At 30.8% G+C, this 17,965-nt stretch overlaps 9 protein-coding genes across 9 annotated transcripts; 5 read left to right on the forward strand and 4 right to left on the reverse strand.

The window, feature by feature from the left end:
• Positions 1–52: 52 nt before the first annotated feature.
• T552_01934 (hypothetical protein) lies at positions 53–812 on the forward strand. Its single transcript, XM_018370495.1, has 3 exons — positions 53–233; positions 286–402; positions 455–812. Exons 1-3 carry the CDS (start codon positions 99–101, stop codon positions 764–766), a joined length of 564 nt encoding a protein of 187 aa, XP_018225781.1. The 5' UTR covers positions 53–98; the 3' UTR covers positions 767–812.
• Positions 813–816: 4 nt separating this feature from the next.
• T552_01935 (hypothetical protein) lies at positions 817–5,311 on the reverse strand. Its single transcript, XM_018370496.1, has 19 exons — positions 5,230–5,311; positions 5,127–5,183; positions 4,894–5,081; positions 4,804–4,840; positions 4,622–4,760; positions 4,293–4,564; positions 3,949–4,245; positions 3,716–3,902; positions 3,214–3,662; positions 3,045–3,158; positions 2,551–3,000; positions 2,345–2,509; positions 2,198–2,291; positions 2,032–2,147; positions 1,743–1,984; positions 1,420–1,698; positions 1,221–1,373; positions 1,013–1,153; positions 817–970 (listed from the first exon to the last, which is right to left on the reverse strand). The coding sequence occupies exons 1-19, from the start codon at positions 5,263–5,265 to the stop codon at positions 862–864; spliced, it is 3,525 nt and encodes a 1,174-aa protein (XP_018225782.1). The 5' UTR covers positions 5,266–5,311; the 3' UTR covers positions 817–861.
• Positions 5,312–5,896: 585 nt separating this feature from the next.
• T552_01936 (hypothetical protein) lies at positions 5,897–8,199 on the forward strand (the record flags this gene model as incomplete). The annotated part of the gene is made up of 3 exons (XM_018370497.1): positions 5,897–7,732; positions 7,780–8,022; positions 8,068–8,199. 3 exons carry the CDS (start codon positions 5,897–5,899, stop codon positions 8,197–8,199), a joined length of 2,211 nt encoding a protein of 736 aa, XP_018225783.1.
• A 638-nt stretch (positions 8,200–8,837) lies between these two features.
• T552_04136 (hypothetical protein) lies at positions 8,838–9,235 on the reverse strand (the record flags this gene model as incomplete). The annotated part of the gene is made up of 4 exons (XM_018372187.1): positions 8,838–8,875; positions 8,915–9,011; positions 9,066–9,084; positions 9,132–9,235. 4 exons carry the CDS (start codon positions 9,233–9,235, stop codon positions 8,838–8,840), a joined length of 258 nt encoding a protein of 85 aa, XP_018225784.1.
• Positions 9,236–9,386: 151 nt separating this feature from the next.
• T552_01937 (hypothetical protein) lies at positions 9,387–10,765 on the forward strand. Its single transcript, XM_018370498.1, has one exon. The coding sequence runs from the start codon at positions 9,406–9,408 to the stop codon at positions 10,717–10,719; it is 1,314 nt and encodes a 437-aa protein (XP_018225785.1). The 5' UTR covers positions 9,387–9,405; the 3' UTR covers positions 10,720–10,765.
• Positions 10,766–10,884: 119 nt separating this feature from the next.
• Positions 10,885–11,559, forward strand: T552_01938 (hypothetical protein). Its single transcript, XM_018370499.1, has 3 exons — positions 10,885–11,105; positions 11,161–11,327; positions 11,409–11,559. The coding sequence occupies exons 1-3, from the start codon at positions 10,931–10,933 to the stop codon at positions 11,511–11,513; spliced, it is 447 nt and encodes a 148-aa protein (XP_018225786.1). The 5' UTR covers positions 10,885–10,930; the 3' UTR covers positions 11,514–11,559.
• Positions 11,560–11,881: 322 nt separating this feature from the next.
• Positions 11,882–13,747, forward strand: T552_01939 (hypothetical protein). The gene is made up of 10 exons (XM_018370500.1): positions 11,882–11,918; positions 11,973–12,166; positions 12,215–12,365; positions 12,414–12,512; positions 12,558–12,660; positions 12,706–12,814; positions 12,856–12,987; positions 13,029–13,300; positions 13,342–13,486; positions 13,527–13,747. Exons 3-10 carry the CDS (start codon positions 12,357–12,359, stop codon positions 13,699–13,701), a joined length of 1,044 nt encoding a protein of 347 aa, XP_018225787.1. The 5' UTR covers positions 11,882–11,918; positions 11,973–12,166; positions 12,215–12,356; the 3' UTR covers positions 13,702–13,747.
• A 218-nt stretch (positions 13,748–13,965) lies between these two features.
• Positions 13,966–16,426, reverse strand: T552_01940 (hsp7-like protein). Its single transcript, XM_018370501.1, has 9 exons — positions 16,282–16,426; positions 16,214–16,232; positions 16,014–16,157; positions 15,878–15,969; positions 15,630–15,830; positions 14,936–15,563; positions 14,698–14,892; positions 14,341–14,650; positions 13,966–14,296 (listed from the first exon to the last, which is right to left on the reverse strand). The coding sequence occupies exons 1-9, from the start codon at positions 16,378–16,380 to the stop codon at positions 14,011–14,013; spliced, it is 1,974 nt and encodes a 657-aa protein (XP_018225788.1). The 5' UTR covers positions 16,381–16,426; the 3' UTR covers positions 13,966–14,010.
• Positions 16,427–16,657: 231 nt separating this feature from the next.
• Positions 16,658–17,965, reverse strand: T552_01941 (hypothetical protein). Its single transcript, XM_018370502.1, has 5 exons — positions 17,627–17,965; positions 17,246–17,585; positions 17,041–17,196; positions 16,828–16,991; positions 16,658–16,779 (listed from the first exon to the last, which is right to left on the reverse strand). The coding sequence occupies exons 1-5, from the start codon at positions 17,918–17,920 to the stop codon at positions 16,702–16,704; spliced, it is 1,032 nt and encodes a 343-aa protein (XP_018225789.1). The 5' UTR covers positions 17,921–17,965; the 3' UTR covers positions 16,658–16,701.

Consider the following 17,965-nt stretch of genomic DNA (forward strand, 5'->3'; position numbering starts at 1 on the left):
TTTTTTTTTTCGAAGTCAGCTGTCTCCACCTGTTAACTTCAAAAAAAAGGTTGCCTAGAAATCCAGGAAATTCCTCCGTATGAACAACATATAAAGCAATGAATGACGGTGCACTTGTTATTCTTGGTTGTTTGGTGCTTTTTTTCTCTTTAAAATGGGTTTTTTCCGGGCATGGAACAGCCAATACAAGACGTCTAAGAAATCGTCGTAATGTTTCACAAAATATGATAGAAGTAAGCATCCAAATGACATGAAACAGGCTGATACAGATCTGTATTTTAATAGATTATCCATGCTATGTTTCCAAATATCCCTATTGAATCGATAGAGTATGATCTTGGAAGGACAGGATCGGTAGAAGCCACTACAGAGACATTGTTAGCACAAGGCCGACTACCGACAGTAATTATGATGATTAGAGATATGCAATTGATGAGTTAATGATGTTGTTTAGCCGCCGCCATCATTTGTTCCACATATGAGTCATCAAATTTCTGCACGTATTTCATCTCTTGATAAAAAACCAAATTTTTCACATGATGATTTAATTAAACGCTATGACCTTTATTCTCGTATTAAAGCAGAAGAAGAGCGGCCGGTTCGACAAGAAGAAGTATATAAATGGTATCCTGATAAAGAGCAACGAGAAGCACAACTTCGTCGAAAACGTGAAGCAATGATTTTAAATGCTCGACGCTGTCTGAAGGAAAAAGACAAAGAAATCCTAAATAAAGATGCTTCAAATAGCAAAAATGAGATATTTTAAAAAATCGTAGTAAACAGCATATTAAAATTAGCAATTACCATTTCATGGCATATTCAAATATATAATATAGAAGTATAAAACATTTGACATAAATATTATATTGTTTCTACAACTGATCCATATCCGTGAACAAATTTTGTTGTAAAAATTCTATTTGCATTCGAAAACATGCCGTCTTTTAATGATACAACAATGAATTGTGCCCTGTATCGAATCAATCTTATAGAGATTAAGAAAAACGATTACCCTTTAAATTTTGTTTTAATAAGATGCCCAATATTTTGAGTATGACTTAAATCAAGAGCAGCATCAACCTCGTCTAATATATACATTGGTGCAGGTTTGAATTGCAAAAGGGACATGATAAAAGATAAAGCCACTAATGACCTAAACAATGAAATATATAAGCTCTTTTTTTTTTGAAAAAAAAAAAAAAGAAATTATATAGGCTTACCTTTGACCACCGCTTAATTCAGCCAAACTATCCTTCCAAACCTTACCAAGGCATACTTTTATTTCAAGACCATCAGCTATAGTTTTTTTATCCAAAGGTACTAATTTTGCAAAACTTCCTGGAAGAAGATCTGAAAAAATTTTGCCAAAATCACTTTATATCCTTGAATTTCATCATTTCAAATAAATCCAAAACATACCTATTGACTTTTTCCCATGTTTTTTGTAAAGCTTCCATTTTATACTCTTCAAGACTTTTGATTGTGTCTTCAATTTTATGCTTATCTTTATGAATTGTTTTCACCATAGTCTTTAAGGCATTTTCTTTTTTTTCAACGCCATCAATCATATTTATAACTTTTGGATTAATTTTTTTTTTCAAAGTTTGAAACCTTTCTGTAAGACTATTCAATGAAGCCTTGCATTTTTTTATATCATAATTAGAAAAATCAAAAGCTGTAGAAGGTTTCCCAAAATTTCTTAAAAGTATTACTAGATATATGTATATCAATGATAAACTTACTCTCTTTCGTCCGATATCCATTCATACTCAGTCTCCATTTGATTTAATAATTGAAGGGTAGATTGTTTATCTTTATTAAGTCTATTAATCTCATGACGAAGAGATTGTAATTCAAGGTTTGCCTCAGAAATATAACTTGTTTTTGTTTTCATAGCATTTTCAAGATGTTTGAACTCTTTATCATATCCAGTTAACTTGGCTCGTTCATTTTCTAAAATTATCTCAAGTTTTTCATAATTCTCCTAATCACACAATAAGTATATTTATTAAATAAAAGAAAGACAATTACTTTAGTCTGAGCTTGTTCAGATTTTAAGGTATTTATTTCTGAGTTTTGAGAAGAAATTAATGCATTATTTTCCTTTAATTGCTTTTGAATAATCACAAGATCTCCTTCAAGTTGTTCTAAATGAAGTAAATCAATAAAACAAAAAAAAATCAAGTAATAAAGTTACCTTTTTCCAACTTTAAAGATTGATATTTTTTGTATTCAAGTTTCACATTTTCAGATTGTTTCTCAACAAGGGTTTTTAATTTTTCCAAAGTTTTCTAAAATTTTTTAACATCTAAGCAAGTATATACATAATATAAATATAGGAAACCTGTAATTGCAAAAGTTTAGAATCCTTATTGTTTTTAAATTCTTCCATATCCTTTTCAATTTCTTTAATATCTTTTTTATATTGTTCTTGTTTTAATTTCACTTCAGTCAAAGTAGTTTTGCATGATTCAATATTAGATTCTAATTCTTTAACTTCATTCATAACCTATAACTGTAAGAACAAAAGATTTTAAATAAAAATAGTACTTTTGAGGAAGAATTTGAGCTGATTTGTTTTTCGGTTAACTTAATTTCATGTGATTTAAGATCATAATTTTTTTTCAAAGAAGAATTTTTATCAAGCTTTTCCTTATTTTTCTCAAGGAATACATTGATTTCCAATAATCTATTATTATACAAGTTTAATTCATTCTTGATCTCATTCAATTTTTGCAATTGAACCAAGACACCATTTGATGATGTGTTTGAACCTCCAGAAAGTGTGCCAGAAGGATCGTATATATCTCCATTCAAAGTGATACTTTTTAAAGACAAATTAGGGTCAAAAGTCATTTTCTTTGCAATCTCAGCATTTTCACAAATAACAGTAGAACCAAAAACATATTCCATAGCTGCTTCAACATTTTTTCCATAATTAATTAAATCCAATGCTAAATTTACTTTTCCAGGAGCTTGTTTCTGAGCCATATCAATCTTCTAAAGAAAAATCAACGCCATTCTTTGTATTAAAATATACTTACACCAACAGGAATCTTGGTAGATGATATTTTCGATAATGGTATAATTGTTACCCTTTTTTTTAAACGGCCATGTTGAAGTAGTTGAGCAGCAATAATTTCATCCTCAACGACAACCTTGAAATAATTAATAATCTAATACGTTTTTTTTAAATCAACAAGAAAGACAAACATTATAAAGACGTTCGCCTGCACAAACTTCTAAAGCCAAAGATGCTTTATAATTTTTCTCATCAAGAGTAAATAATTGTGCTACAAATCCTAAAACTTTTAAATGATCAAATTCGGGAGAGGGGCTTGAATATGTAAAATCAATATTTGCAACGTTTCTTTTAAGATTTTCGTATTGAGAAGTTAAACTAGTTATTTTCGCTTCGTAATCACTTTTTTCTTGATAGAAATTGTCATTGATGCTATTTTGCAAACCTAAAGCCGATATTTTTTCTTCAATTACCCTTAATTCTTGTTTCATTTTTTCAAGACCGTTTAAAAGAACTTCATTCTCTTTTTCCGCCTTCTTTACCTTTGGTCCTAATTCTATAATTCGTTTTTCAAAATGATCTATCTTTAATATAATCTGTTTTTCTTCAGTTATTGCCTTATTCAAATTATTTCTAGCCTCTTTTGAAATAATATTAATAAATAGTGCGAATCATTCAATACAAAAATATTACCTTGTAGCTGATCTGTATAATTGTTTGTTTGGCCTTCTCTAGCAGCAATGCCTGTAGATAAGGTTTGCAAAAGTTCTTCTTTCTTATTCATTTCATCATTTTTAATATCAAATTCCGCTTTCAATTTATTATAAAACTCTTCTATGGAATGAAAATGGCTCTTTTTCTTTTCTAATGATACATTAAGCTATTTCAATAAATAAGTACCATCGAATTAAGAATAAAAGTAATACCTCTTTGGCCGTTTCTTCCAATCTAGTCAATTTAATTTTTTCTTCCGCTAAACTTCCTTCTTTAAGCTCAATAAGAGTATTAAGTCTGACTAATTCATGAGAACAGTTTTTAAAATCATTTTCTAATTTTTGAAAATTTCCGCCTTTTCTGAGCTGGATTTCTTTTTCTTCCTTTAATCTTTTTATATCTTCTTCGATAGACGTTACTTCAGATTTCCTAGTTTCAATGCTGGATTCCAAATCTATTACTCGACTATTTCTATTTTCTAAATCTGCTTCAAATTCAATTAATTTATCCTATATCAATTAAAATCAATATCATTATATAATGAGATAAATCAAACATTAGATTTTAAATATTCATATGCAACAACTAATTTCGTAAAACGTTCAACATCTGATTGTATCTGTTGATACTCAAGAAATGCCTTTTTTTCTTGTCTAAGCTTTTCAAGTTTTGGCTCTATTTCTTCCGACAAAAGTGCATTGATCTCTTCAACCTTCCTATCCTTTTTAGTAATCGTACGGATCGCTTTATCCTTCCTTTCTTCAAACATTCGTGTACCCGCGGCTTCTTCAATCATCGAAAGAATTTCCATACTTTTCATATTAAGCACTAATCATAGGAAAAATAAGCTCTCCCTCAAAACAAAATTACACCAAAATTACATACCTTTCGTAATCTTTCCTTGCATAATCAAAAAATTCGGATTATTAATATTAAGTTGAACAGAATGAAAGAGATTTTGAACAGTTTGTTGTTGAGCTCGATGTCCATTAATAAGATATTTACTCATTCCTCCCATAATAATCTACCAAACTCTTAAAATTAAAAATAAACTTGACAAAATAGACCTGGCGTGTCACTGTAATCTGAGAATGATCCTCAAATCTTGAAAAAACATCAAAATCTTCCCCCACAAAAATTCCTCTTTTTTTTTTTACCCAATTGGACTCTTTTCAGAATCCGAATTATCAAATACAACCGTAACACTCGCTTTCGTTATACCTGCTTGTCCACGCTTATATATCAAGTCCTGCAGATTTTGCGCTCGAACCGTACTCATATTCGTAATACCCAAAACAAAACAAATAGCATCCAAAATATTCGATTTCCCACTTCCATTAGGTCCCTAATACCCATCAAAAAACCTTAAACCATTTCCTCTTAAAAAAACCGTAATTGCATTAAAACATGTATCAAATCCTGTAATCACCGTTCGATGTGCATAACTCTATTTCACTCATAAATCTCTCAAACTTTCCCTATTTAAAAAATACCTTAAATCCATCAATAACAATCTCTGATAAATACATCTCACCCCGTTTCCCCCTGTTTTATTGGTTTTTTCTTGAAAAATTCCTTCTCCATTCTTCCTTTTATATATTTTGGAGGTTTATTCGTTGCCATGGCAACAATCCAAGAAACAGAGACCTCAAAAGTGTATAAAAATGTATAAAACTAAAAGAAATTAAGACAAACATACTTAAAAATATGTATCAAAAACAAATACGTGTCTTTTTTCCTATATTTCGACGTTTTAGACAAAACTATATTCTATATAAAATAATACAAAAACCCGGCTACTGCTCTTTAAAACTGCTTCAATATCTTATCTACGTGAACTACTCCGTTCATATTATTACATGTTTTTTATCTGAAAAAACCTATTAAATCCCCAGTGTCACTTTTTTATATAAAAGATGTAGACGAGGACCCACCGGAACGGTCCTCTTTAAATAAAAATTAATAAAAAAAGCAAGAAAATAGTGAGTTTTTGAATGAAATAAAGGTATTTCGCGCTAATATATGAACGCAGATCGATTAGAAAGATTTGTTTTGCTAATTTAGTTTTTTTTTTGGATTTTTTTCGTTAAAAAACAAGATTAAAAATTGATAAAACAACAAGAATTAAGGTTGATTGATAGTTTTAAAGAGATAAGAAAGATGGGACAAGCGTCATCGTTGCAGAGCCGACGACAGGAGAGTATTTTGGAGAGAACAGAAGGGGGTCATGGAACACAAGGGGGACAGCATCATAACACAACAATAACAGAGAGGTTAACGTCGTCAGTGGATAATACGGAGCAGAATGAAGGAGAAGGAGGAACGTCATGTGAGAATACGTCTAGGGCAGGTCGATTTCGACGACATCTTACGGCGTTTTCGCGATTGGGAGGGCTTTCGCCTAATCGTCATCATACGTCATCATCGGTTTCGAGAATTCCGTATTCTATTGGTAATCGACGACGATCTATGTTTGGGTCGTCAATTCCACGAAGAAATACGGTTTTTGAGTTACCACAGACTCATTTTTCAGTATCATCGAATCAGCTTACTACAGCAGAATATTTAGATTTACATACATTGAATCGAGGTGATTATACATTTACACTCAGGGATCTTCCCTTGGTTGATATATCCGGTATAGAGAATCATATTCCAGAAAGACTTGTGACAGAATCATTGGCAAATAATGATCATCAACTTTTTAGGGGAATTATTCGACGATCTCAACGTAATACATTGTCTAGAAATACTAGAAGGGCGCTTGAGATATCAGGGCGTATTAGAACTAATAATGATGCAATTATGCAACATTCATTTAATGGAAATGGCTTAAATGCCATTTCTCTTCGTCCTGGAGAAGATCAGGCAGCTGTGCTTTCTCGTATTTTATCAGTAGCAGCGGCTGCTACTGCTGCATCACTTGTTGGGAACAATGAGCAGGCTATTGCAGAAGCACAAGACATAGCTATGTCTCAGAATCCTACAAATGACAGAGATTCACATGTTGTTGATGGAAGTTTTGAGGGCTTTTTGAGAGCATTGCAGAATGGAAGGCTTGCAGCTGCTTTAAGGAATGGAGGAAGTGAGAACGGAGGTGGAATACCAAATGAAAACGAAGAAAATTCATCTATTCAACCTCTTAACTTTTTCCGTATGTTTCGTTTCGGAAATTCGCAAGGAAACACTCAAGAAGGCGAGGATGATTCACAAAATCCAAGACTTGTGCCTATAATTATTGTTGGAATTAGGTCGGTGCCTCCGCGAGATATTGCAACACCTGATACACAACATACATCTCCTTTTTTCGACACACTTGCAAATTTGTCAGTAAACATGCCTCTTAATTATGAAACATCTTATCAGAGAGATGCGGAGGAGCGTGAAACAAATGAGCAAGGCGTTTTTTCATCAAATCCATCTATTCATCCTGTTTCAATGCCAGAAAGACCTATCTCCAGTTCTATGAATGTCTTAAACGGAAATCTATCTAACCATGAAGGAATAATTAGTAACCTAGAGTCATCAGGGCCATCTTCTGTTTCAGCATCAATTTTCCAAAATTTAGGACCAACAGTCCAAATACCACGACATGATACAAATATTCATGCTTCAATGTCATCAGGAGAGCCTAGTGTACATCATCATCATCATCATCATCATTCTTCTCATATCGGAAGTTCATCTGCGCAAAGACTTCCAAATCTTAATGAACATGTTTCTGAAAATTTAAATTTAAATAATAACAACACTTCTGAATTAAACAACAATAACACCGAAAGGGTTGGCGATAATAGTGCTAGTAGAATTAATAACAATATCGATGGAACCAGTAGAAGTGATAACAATAGATCTGATAGAAGTAGTACTACTAGATCTGGTAGTAGCAATAATGATAATCGTCACAACTCAACTAGATCCTGGATTATATATGTTCTTGGTGGTTCTTATCCAGAAGACCATCCAATTCTTACAACACCTAGCTTGTTTACTGATGTATCTATATCCATATCTATATAACAACTTATTCTAACATATTATAGTCACCAACATATGAAGATATGTTATTATTATCATCTTTAATCGGATTGGCTAAATCACCTGTCGCTACAAAAGATGAAATAGAATCAGCAGGCGGGTTACATGTATTATCCGTTAATTCTCCTTCCGCTGATATATACCTTGAAGAAAGGTGTGTTATATGCTTAAATAATTACGAAATAGGCGAAGAATGTCGTCAGCTTAATAAATGTAAACATTTTTTTCATAAAGCTTGTATTGATGAAGTATATATTTCTTTAATTTTATTATTACATATTTATCATTTATAGTGGTTAATGACTGGTCGTAATACTTGTCCCACATGCAGAGCAGAGGGCGTGAATTCCCGAAAGAACAAATCTCCTACATCTAACATTACATCTGAACAATCCAGCACGAATATACCTATGACTGGCGTCTAATGTGTAGTAGCTGATTTTCTAAATATAAAGATTATATCGGTCGTTTTATACATGCCTATATACATCTATAATATTACCAAAACAAATACTTGGAATTCTTTTTTTTGTTGAGCTAGTATTCATACCTAAAAAATGATGTTTTCATATTACAACACAAACGAAAGCATTCTTACTCATTGATGCATTCAACAATTATTCTATTAATATATTGTATGGGTAATCTTGCAACTATTCAATCATCTCATCTCCTTATCTATTTTTTACTCCATCCTTTTTATATATTTTATATATTTATTGGGCTAATATTATTCATTTCTAACATGACTATCACTTGATTTACAAGCTTAGGATATTTTTATATAAATATTTTTAAGCACTATAATTTATCTTTTCTAAAAAGATTTTTCTTAGATCAAGTATTAAACATGTAATTCTATCTCATAACTCTAATTTTCTTTTTTTTTTCTTTAATCAACCTCTTATCATTCATAATTACCTATTCATTTATTATATAATCGTCACCCTATATTACTATATAATATCAGTAGGAATATATCTTATCTTAACCCTAACCTAACCCTAAGCACTAAATACCTAACCTGTAGTCCTTGGCCCTTAGCGCCTAACCCTAAGTGACCCTAAGTAACACGTATAACCCTAACCCTAACCCTAAGCCCTATTATAAAACACTCATAAAACACTAATCTATATAAACCTTGATCTATAGCAGCAATATAACCCCTAATACAAAACCCTAACCAAACTCCAATGCAAACCCTAGCACGAAACCCTAACATAACCCTAACATAACCCTAACGTAAAATTCCAATATAAAATTCCAATATAAACTTAGAATAAACGTTAACCCTAACCCTACACAGAACCCTACATATCAACCCTTATAACTTAACCCTGACCCATTTCAACCCTACAATCTAACCCTAACCCTGTAATACAACCCTACTCCATACAACCCTACTCCACACAACCCTAACCCTACTCCACTCCAACCTAACCCTGTGCTACTCCCCACCATCGACCATCTTCCCTTATCTTATCTTATCTAATCACCCTTAGGAACACCCAGCTGTTCCCAATATTTTGGGGATAGTAAAGTTGGGAATTTTAAACCTCTAAAACTATAAAAAGCCCAACAACCCTCTTAAAAAATTATTTAAACTTTTAATAAAATAAAAATCTAATGGAATGGAGAACAAAGTTAACAGATATAATATGCACGATGAGCCTTTAACATTTAAGAATTGGTATAAAAAGATTAATTGGATCAATAGTATATTATTAATTGGACCACCAATATTGGGTATATATGGAATGTTTACAACGTCATTAAAAATGAATACATTTATATGGTCATTGATATACTATTTTATGACGGGATTTGGAATTACGGCAGGGTATCATAGGATGTGGTCACATCGATCATATAGTGGTACGCTTTTTCTGCGTATTTTAATGGCATTGTTAGGAGGAGGAGCAGTTGAAGGATCTATTTTATGGTGGGGACGTAATCATCGTGCACATCATAGGTATACAGATACAGATAAGGATCCATATTCAGTTAGTAAAGGGATTTTTTATTCGCATTTTGGATGGATGATTATACGGCAAGATCCTAAAAAAATAGGGTATTCGGATATATCAGATTTAAAAGAGGATCTGGTAGTGATGTGGCAACATAAGAATTATCTTAAAATTATGATATTTATGGGATTTTTGTTTCCGATGTTTGTTGCGGGTTTTGGATGGAAAGATTGGCGTGGTGGGTTTTTTTTTTCGGGGATATGTCGACTTGTTTTTGTTCAGCATGCTACGTTTTGTGTTAATTCATTGGCTCATTGGATTGGTGATCAACCTTTTGATGATAAACATTCACCTAGAGATCATGTACTTACGGCGTTGGCAACATTAGGAGAGGGTTATCATAATTTTCATCATCAATTTCCTATGGACTATAGAAATGCTATATTATGGTATCAATATGATCCAACTAAATGGTTAATTATTTTATTTAAAAAAATGGGATTGGCATATAATCTTAAAGAATTTCCATCGAATGAAGTCCAAAAAGGTATATTACAACAAAAACAAAAGAAACTTGATCGATGGAGGAGTAAACTTGATTGGGGTACTCCTCTCGATCAACTTCCTGTCATAGAATTCGAAGAATTTCAAAAACAAGCAAAAACACAACCACTAATATTAATTGCTGGTATTGTTCATAACGTTGAAAAATTCATTGATTCTCATCCTGGCGGACGTGCATTGATTACATCTGCAATAGGAAAAGATGCGACTGCTATATTTAACGGAGGTGTTTATAATCATAGCAATGGCGCACATAATCTTTTATCAACTATGCGTGTAGCCATTGTACGTGGTGGAATGGAAGTCGAAATATGGAAACAAAAATATAAAAATCTAGATAATATGATTGCAAATACTACACAAGTAACTCGGATTCCTAATTTAACGCAACGCATCTCTTTCGCTCTCGATTAAAAGTGTTTTTATTTCTGTTAACATTGTTCCTATTCTATTACATAAAATTATATTCTACTATTATCTAATTTTATTATCTACATAATACATTCGTTTTGATATTAATCTAAGTCCGTTTTAGATTAATTTTCTATAAGTTTATAACCCCATTTTTGACTTGAAATATAAATAATATATTTTTACAAGAAACATTATTTGCTTAAAGGGCTTTATGTATAAAAGATTCATACAATCATTATCTAAAGTGAAACCTTCTCAAATTAAAAATCAGCCTAGTTCTATAGAAATCAATCCTAAACATGGACTTTGGGATTTTTTTAGAGATTCTGAGGATCAATCATTAAGAAAAGAGGTTCTTTCTACTCCTAAGAATGATGCAAAGCATGGTTTTATCATATCTTTTTTTTTTTAAATAATAAGGCTTATTTGGTATTATTAAAGGCCGGGCATGGATGGCATCAGAACTACGGCTTAAATCCTTTGAGGATCTTCATCGTTTGTGGTATTTATGTCTTAAAGAACGGAATATTATTGCTACACAACGTCATGAACGTCGTCGACTGCGTATTTTTACAGGAATTGAAGAATCAGCCAAAAGAGACAGACAGGTAGGTTTCAGGGCGTCTTTTTATTTAGTATTATGTCTATTTGCTGTATAAAAATAACTTAAATAACATGTTTATTTTTAGGTGCGACTTACAATGGCACGTTTGAAATTTGTTTTAAATGAAAGGATACGTGCATGGAATTCAGCAAAAAAGCTAGCAGAACAGGATGGACGCCCTATAAATTAACTATTTTATATTTTTAAGGCGTTTAAAAATGATATATTTTCAATATATTCTCTATACTTATAGGTTATATAAAATATCAACATTTTTACAAATTTTAAAATTATTTACACTATTTAGAACAAAAAAAGATACACAGACATTATTATTGATTGGTCTATACTTTTTTTTTCAAATTTACATATTACTTATTTCAAAAGATCAATATTTATTCATGTTTATTAACCTATTATATCTCTGATCTTTTGTTTATTAAAACTAACAGAATTGTCTTATTTTGATTCAAAAGAAGTACATTTTTAAAAAAGATTGTCTTGAAATCAAGGGACTTCAAATTTTTTCGGTGTTCGTTATACTTCGGCTTATAGATTTTTAAAATAAAAAAGCTTTATTTAATAAGAAACAAAGGTATTTATCATATATTTAAAGCTATTTCTTTATTAAAATACCTTTTTTTTTAAGAATTATAAATAGATTATTAAGATGAATGAAACATATGATTATATTATACTTGGTAAATATGTATAAATTTACAAAGTATTAGTTAAAAGTCATTTTATTTAAGGAACTGGATTAAAAGAATGTATTCTTTCAGGACTTCTTAGTGTAGAAAACAAAAAAGTACTTCATCTTGACAGAAATAATTATTACGGAGGGTTAAAAAACATAATTGAATAATATTACTAGCTATTAAAAATGATTAGTGAAACAGCAAGTTTATCACTTACTCAGATTTATAAAAAGTTTTATCCGGATCAAAATCCACCTTCATATTTAGGAAATGACCGTGACTGGTCTATCGATTTAATTCCTAAATTTATTATTGCAAATGGGGAGTTAACTCATATGCTTTATGTATGTCATAAGGGCCAAGATTTCCTGTATATTTCTTAATTTTTATAGCATACGGATGTTACACGTTATCTAGAGTTTAAATCAATCAACGGTAGTTTTGTATATAAGGATAAGAAAATAGCCAAGGTACCAGCTACAGATATGGAGGTATTTTATCTTGTTTTTTAAAAGACTTTTGATTCATTATTTAAGGCTATACGTTCGCCTTTAATGAATTTATTTGAAAAGAGAAGGATGAAAAGATTTTTGGAATTTATTTGCAATTATGATGAAAATGATACTAAAACACATCAATGTGATTTTTTTATTTTTTATTTTCATTATATCTTAATATTTATAGCTCTCGATTTTAATCATGATTCTATGGACAAAGTATATTCTAAATTTAGCTTAGAAACGGGTACAAAAGAGTTTATTGGTCATGCAATGGCTTTATATCTTGATGATAGGTAGTTTTTCTGCTTTATTGTCTTTATTTACATTTTTAAAGCTATCTATCTCGACCTGCACAAGAAACATATAAACGAATTATCCTATACATCAATTCTGTGGCACTATATGGAAAATCTCCATATATATATCCTCTTTATGGACAAGGAGATCTTCCTCAGAGTTTTGCAAGGTAGTTTTTTTTTTTTATCTCTTTTATAACATATATCTCAGACTATCTGCTGTTTATGGAGGAACATATATGTTAAACAGAAAAGTTGATGAGATTGTTTATGAGAATGGAGTTGCAATTGGTATAAAATCTGACGGAGAAATAGCCTATGCATCAAAAATTATTGGAGATCCGTCATATTTTCCTGATAAAGTTAAAAAAACTGGGAAAGTTATTCGAGTTATTTGTATACTTAATCATCCTATTCCAAACACAGATAATTCTGATTCTTTACAAATTATTATACCTCAAAGTCAAGTTCGACGAAAACATGGTATGAATTTATTTTTTTATTGTGTTTATTTAAAAATTTAGATATCTATATTGCTATGGTATCATCAGTTCATAACGTTTGCCCAAAGGGTTATTATCTTGCAATAGTTTCGACAATAGTTGAAACAGATAACCCTCATATAGAAGTAGAACCTGGTCTTAATCTGCTTGGACCTATTGCTGAAAAGTTATTTTATCTTTAAATAAGCTTTTTTAACATATATTAGATTCATCTATGTTAGTGATATTTTGGAACCAATTGGTGATAATAAAGATAATATTTTTGTTTCAAAAAGTTATGATGCTACTAGTCATTTTGAAACAGCTACAGAAGATGTTAATAGGATTTATCGTGAGGCTGAAGGGAGAGATTTAATTGTCAAACTAAAGGAAGAGACTTAATTATCAAGTGGCCAATTACCATAGAAGATTAATAAAAATGCAAATAATTATTAATGACTATAATATGTATTTCTTAAATTATTGAACTATTAAAATTTTGATACAATCTATATATCTAATTTAACTATAATTACAATTCTTGGATTATAAGAAATATTTCTATCTTTTTATTATAAATATTAGTGATATATAGAAACTATTTTATAAATGCTAAAACAAAATAATGAATTTTCCAAATAATATACATATTTATATCAATTTTAACAATGATCTCAAAAAATATATATTCTAATCTTAAATTATTCAAAATTAATCCTTTTTCTCCTCATTTCCAGCAGGTTCAGCAGACGGCTGATTCTGTTGTGCCTCTTGTTTCTTTTTATATGCATTTTCAAATAATTTCAAAGAAGCCTGCTGTAATTCTGACATTTTATTTTTCAATTCATCGGAAGATACTGTTTCACCGGATTGTGCTTTAGCAATTAATTCTCTTAATTCAGATATAGAAGAACGTATTTTATCAGCCTCTTCTTTTTCGATTTGTGCTTCAAAATCAGTCAATGCCTTCTGTGTATCATGTACAACAGCATCCGCACTAAATAAAGATATTAAAAAAATAAAGGAATTTATTAATTTTACCGATTAGCAGCTTCAATAGATTCCTTTCGTGATTTATCCACTTCTGCATATTTAGAAGCTTCATCTATCATAGCTTGGATTTCTGCTTCAGATAATCCAGATGAACCGGCAACAACTATAGATTGATCTTTACCAGTTCCTCTATCTTTAGCAGAAACATTAACGATTCCATCTGCATCAATGTCAAATGTTACTTCAATTTGAGGTACACCTTTGGGAGCAGGAGGAAGTCCACTTAATACAAAATTCCCAAGATACTTATTGTCACGAACAAGCTCACGTTCACCCTGATATACTTTAATCTCAACAGCTATAAATAATTAAAAAATAAATTACATAACTTTTATATATTTATACCTGTTTGCCCATCAGCTGCAGTAGAGAACACCTGGGATTTTCTTGTTGGTATTGTCGTATTACGAGTAATCAAACGAGTAAATACACCACCCAAAGTCTCAATACCCAAAGAAAGAGGTGTTACATCAAGAAGAATGATATCTTTAACTTCACCAGAAAGAACACCGCCTTGAATAGCTGCACCCATAGCAACCGCTTGAAAAAATGAATAAAAATAGAATACTAATGTAAGTATTACCTTCATCTGGATTTACAGATTTTGCTGGCTCTCGTCCAAATACATTTCTAACGGTCTCAATCACTTTAGGCATACGAGACATTCCACCAACAAGAATAACTTCATTAATAGATGAAAATGGAATACCTGCATCCTTAATTGCCTTTTTACATGGCTCAATTGTCCTTTTGATAAGAGGTTCAACAAGTTTTTCAAGTTGTGATCTAGTTATCTTAATATTGATATGTTTAGGCCCAGTAGCGTCTGCCGTAATAAAAGGTAAATTAATTTCCGTCGAAACAGTTGATGAAAGCTCGACTTTTGCCTTTTCTGCTGCTTCACGAATACGTTGAATAGCCATACGATCCTTTGACAAATCCATTCCTTGTTCTTTTTTAAATTGATCGACAATATGACGAACCAAAGTAATGTCAAAATCTTCCCCACCAAGATGTGTATCACCATTCGTTGATTTAACTTCAAAAACACCTTGATTTAATTCCAAAATTGAAATATCAAATGTTCCTCCACCAAGATCAAATACTGCAACTACTTTATCCGCTTCTTTATCAAGACCATAGGCAAGTGCTGCTGCTGTAGGCTCATTCACCACTCTCTGAACCGTCAAACCTGCAATCGATCCTGCATCCTATTAAAAAAATATTAACAACTCATTTTCATAATATATTAAATTCTATAATAATTTATACACTACCTTTGTTGCTTGACGTTGAGAATCATTAAAATATGCCGGAACCGTTACTACTGCATTCTTAACCGGTCTTCCAAGATAACTTTCTGCCGTTTCTTTCATTTTATTCAATATAAACCCTCCAATCTGGCTTGGACTATATTTTTCTCCACGTGCCTCAAGCCATGCATCCCCATTTGTGTATTTAATAATTTTATATGGTACCTTTTTCATAAATTTACTTTTTTTCCTTATTTTACCCTTTCTAATACCTGATCAATATCTTTCTTCACCTCAACATCATCATAACGTCTTCCAATAAGCCGTTTTGTTGCAAAAAATGTATTTTCTGGATTAACAATAGCTGAAAATTCTTAAATCTTCTTTTTTTTAATAATTATTAAATACCCTGTCGGCGTGCCGCCACTCCAACTAAACGTTCTCCTTCCTTAGTAAACGCTACAACTGATGGCGTAGTTCTAGACCCTTCTGAGTTCTCAATCACACGGGGTAATCTTCCATCCATTACTGCAACACATGAATTCGTTGTTCCTAAAATCCCATATTAATCCCACTTAAAAATATATTCATTTCCTTCTAGATCTTGCCTAGATCAATCCCAATAACCTATTTTTTTCTTATCAATCTTGTGTCTTATAATAAATATTATTATAACCTGTCCTTGAACTTTTTGAGAGCTTTTTCGCACCAAATAAAGCCCTTTTTTAACATAATTACCAGATATCCTTCTTAAGACAATATCCTTCAGTAACATCCTTATGTTTCTCTTTAAATAAGCCTTAATATTAAGCCTTTTCTTTGTAAAGATTTAAGAAATTTCGACTTAAAAATTTTTAAAAAAAATCTCGACTTAACCCACTTAGAAATAACTGTATATAAGCCTTTTTTTTAAATATATATATATATGTATATAAAGGTAGTTTTGTATATCATATAAATAAAATTGAATGAAAAGAAATTGTTTGTATATAATGAAGAGTTTTTATGCAAGATATAAATAAGTATATTTGATTTTTTTTGAAGATTAGAAAAGTGAATGAAGATTGAATCAGTATGAAGAATGTGTAGTAATGATTTAGAGTTGTATTTTTTTATCAGGAAGAGCAGATAGAATATGTTGACGTAATTGTTGTGCAATAGTATTATCTTTTACCTAAAAAAAATAAGAAAGAAGAGTGATATAGATATAAAATGAGTCTACTTTTATTGCAAATTGTGTAGGCTTTCCGTCTTCAAGAGCAACGATCTTTAAAAACTTATCAAGATTACATTCGTCAGAATCATCAATATTTCCACCTTCAATTAACATTTCTTTGAATAGAGATGCATTTAAAATAACTTTATATACAGCATCGGCCCTCATAACTGATAAAGAATTAATTGAAAGAAAAAAAAAAGGTGTAAAAATAGATACCAAGTCGTGATCTTTTAATTATTCCTTGAGTTTCATCAATATTTACACGTAATGTTCCAATTCCTCGTTCTTTCCAATCTTTTGTAACTGAATCCACAACATAAAGTCTAGCTCTTGTAGAATAAATTGTTTTTTCATGTTCTTCTCCTGTTTTTACTATAAAAATATAAGATATTTGATCATTTTATATTTTTCTTAAAAACACCTTCTTGTTCCAATACAAATGTAGTTACTTTTGTCATGTTATCATCAAAACTATCATGATAACTCAATTGCTGCTCAAGTAATATACCAAATGCTTTATCTGACGCCTTTTTATATGTATCTGTTAATGAATTCGCTATTTCTTCCTCAGAAACGCTTTCTTTTGTATCTTTTTCTGATGAAGATACAAGAGATTCAAAATTAGGTCCTGATATATTTGATCCAAATGCTTTTTTTGCTGATTGGCCTGATGAATTGACAAACATAGGATTATTAGATTTTAAAGAAGAAAAAGGTGAAACAGATGACTCTGAAAACGTTTTAAACGGTTTAAACATTGACTATCATAGTAAGATTATGCTAGAATTCCTTTTTAGCCTACTTGAGACTGATAATCTGGACTTTGATTGATTTCTAGCAATTCTTTTTCTTTGTCGTCTTTTTTAGGCCTTTTTCCTTCAATTTTTTCAACAAAACTACTCTCTTTATCTTCTGAGATACGTTTTTTACATATATTATTCTTTATTTCCTCAATTCCTAGGCTTTTTTCCTCATTTTCTTGGTTTTCTTCCAAAGATTTTGGTTCATTTTTTAGCTCAGTAAAAGATGTTACTTCTTGAACAAACAATTCTTCTGTTTGATCTAAGGAATTATTATCTTCTTCTTTATTCTTCATAAAATTTATTAAGAAATAGAATTCATTGATAAACTTGTTTTTTTT

This window comes from Pneumocystis carinii (genome assembly GCF_001477545.1).
Source record: "Pneumocystis carinii B80 chromosome Unknown supercont1.8, whole genome shotgun sequence".
Classification (NCBI taxonomy): Eukaryota; Fungi; Ascomycota; class Pneumocystomycetes; order Pneumocystales; family Pneumocystaceae; genus Pneumocystis; species Pneumocystis carinii.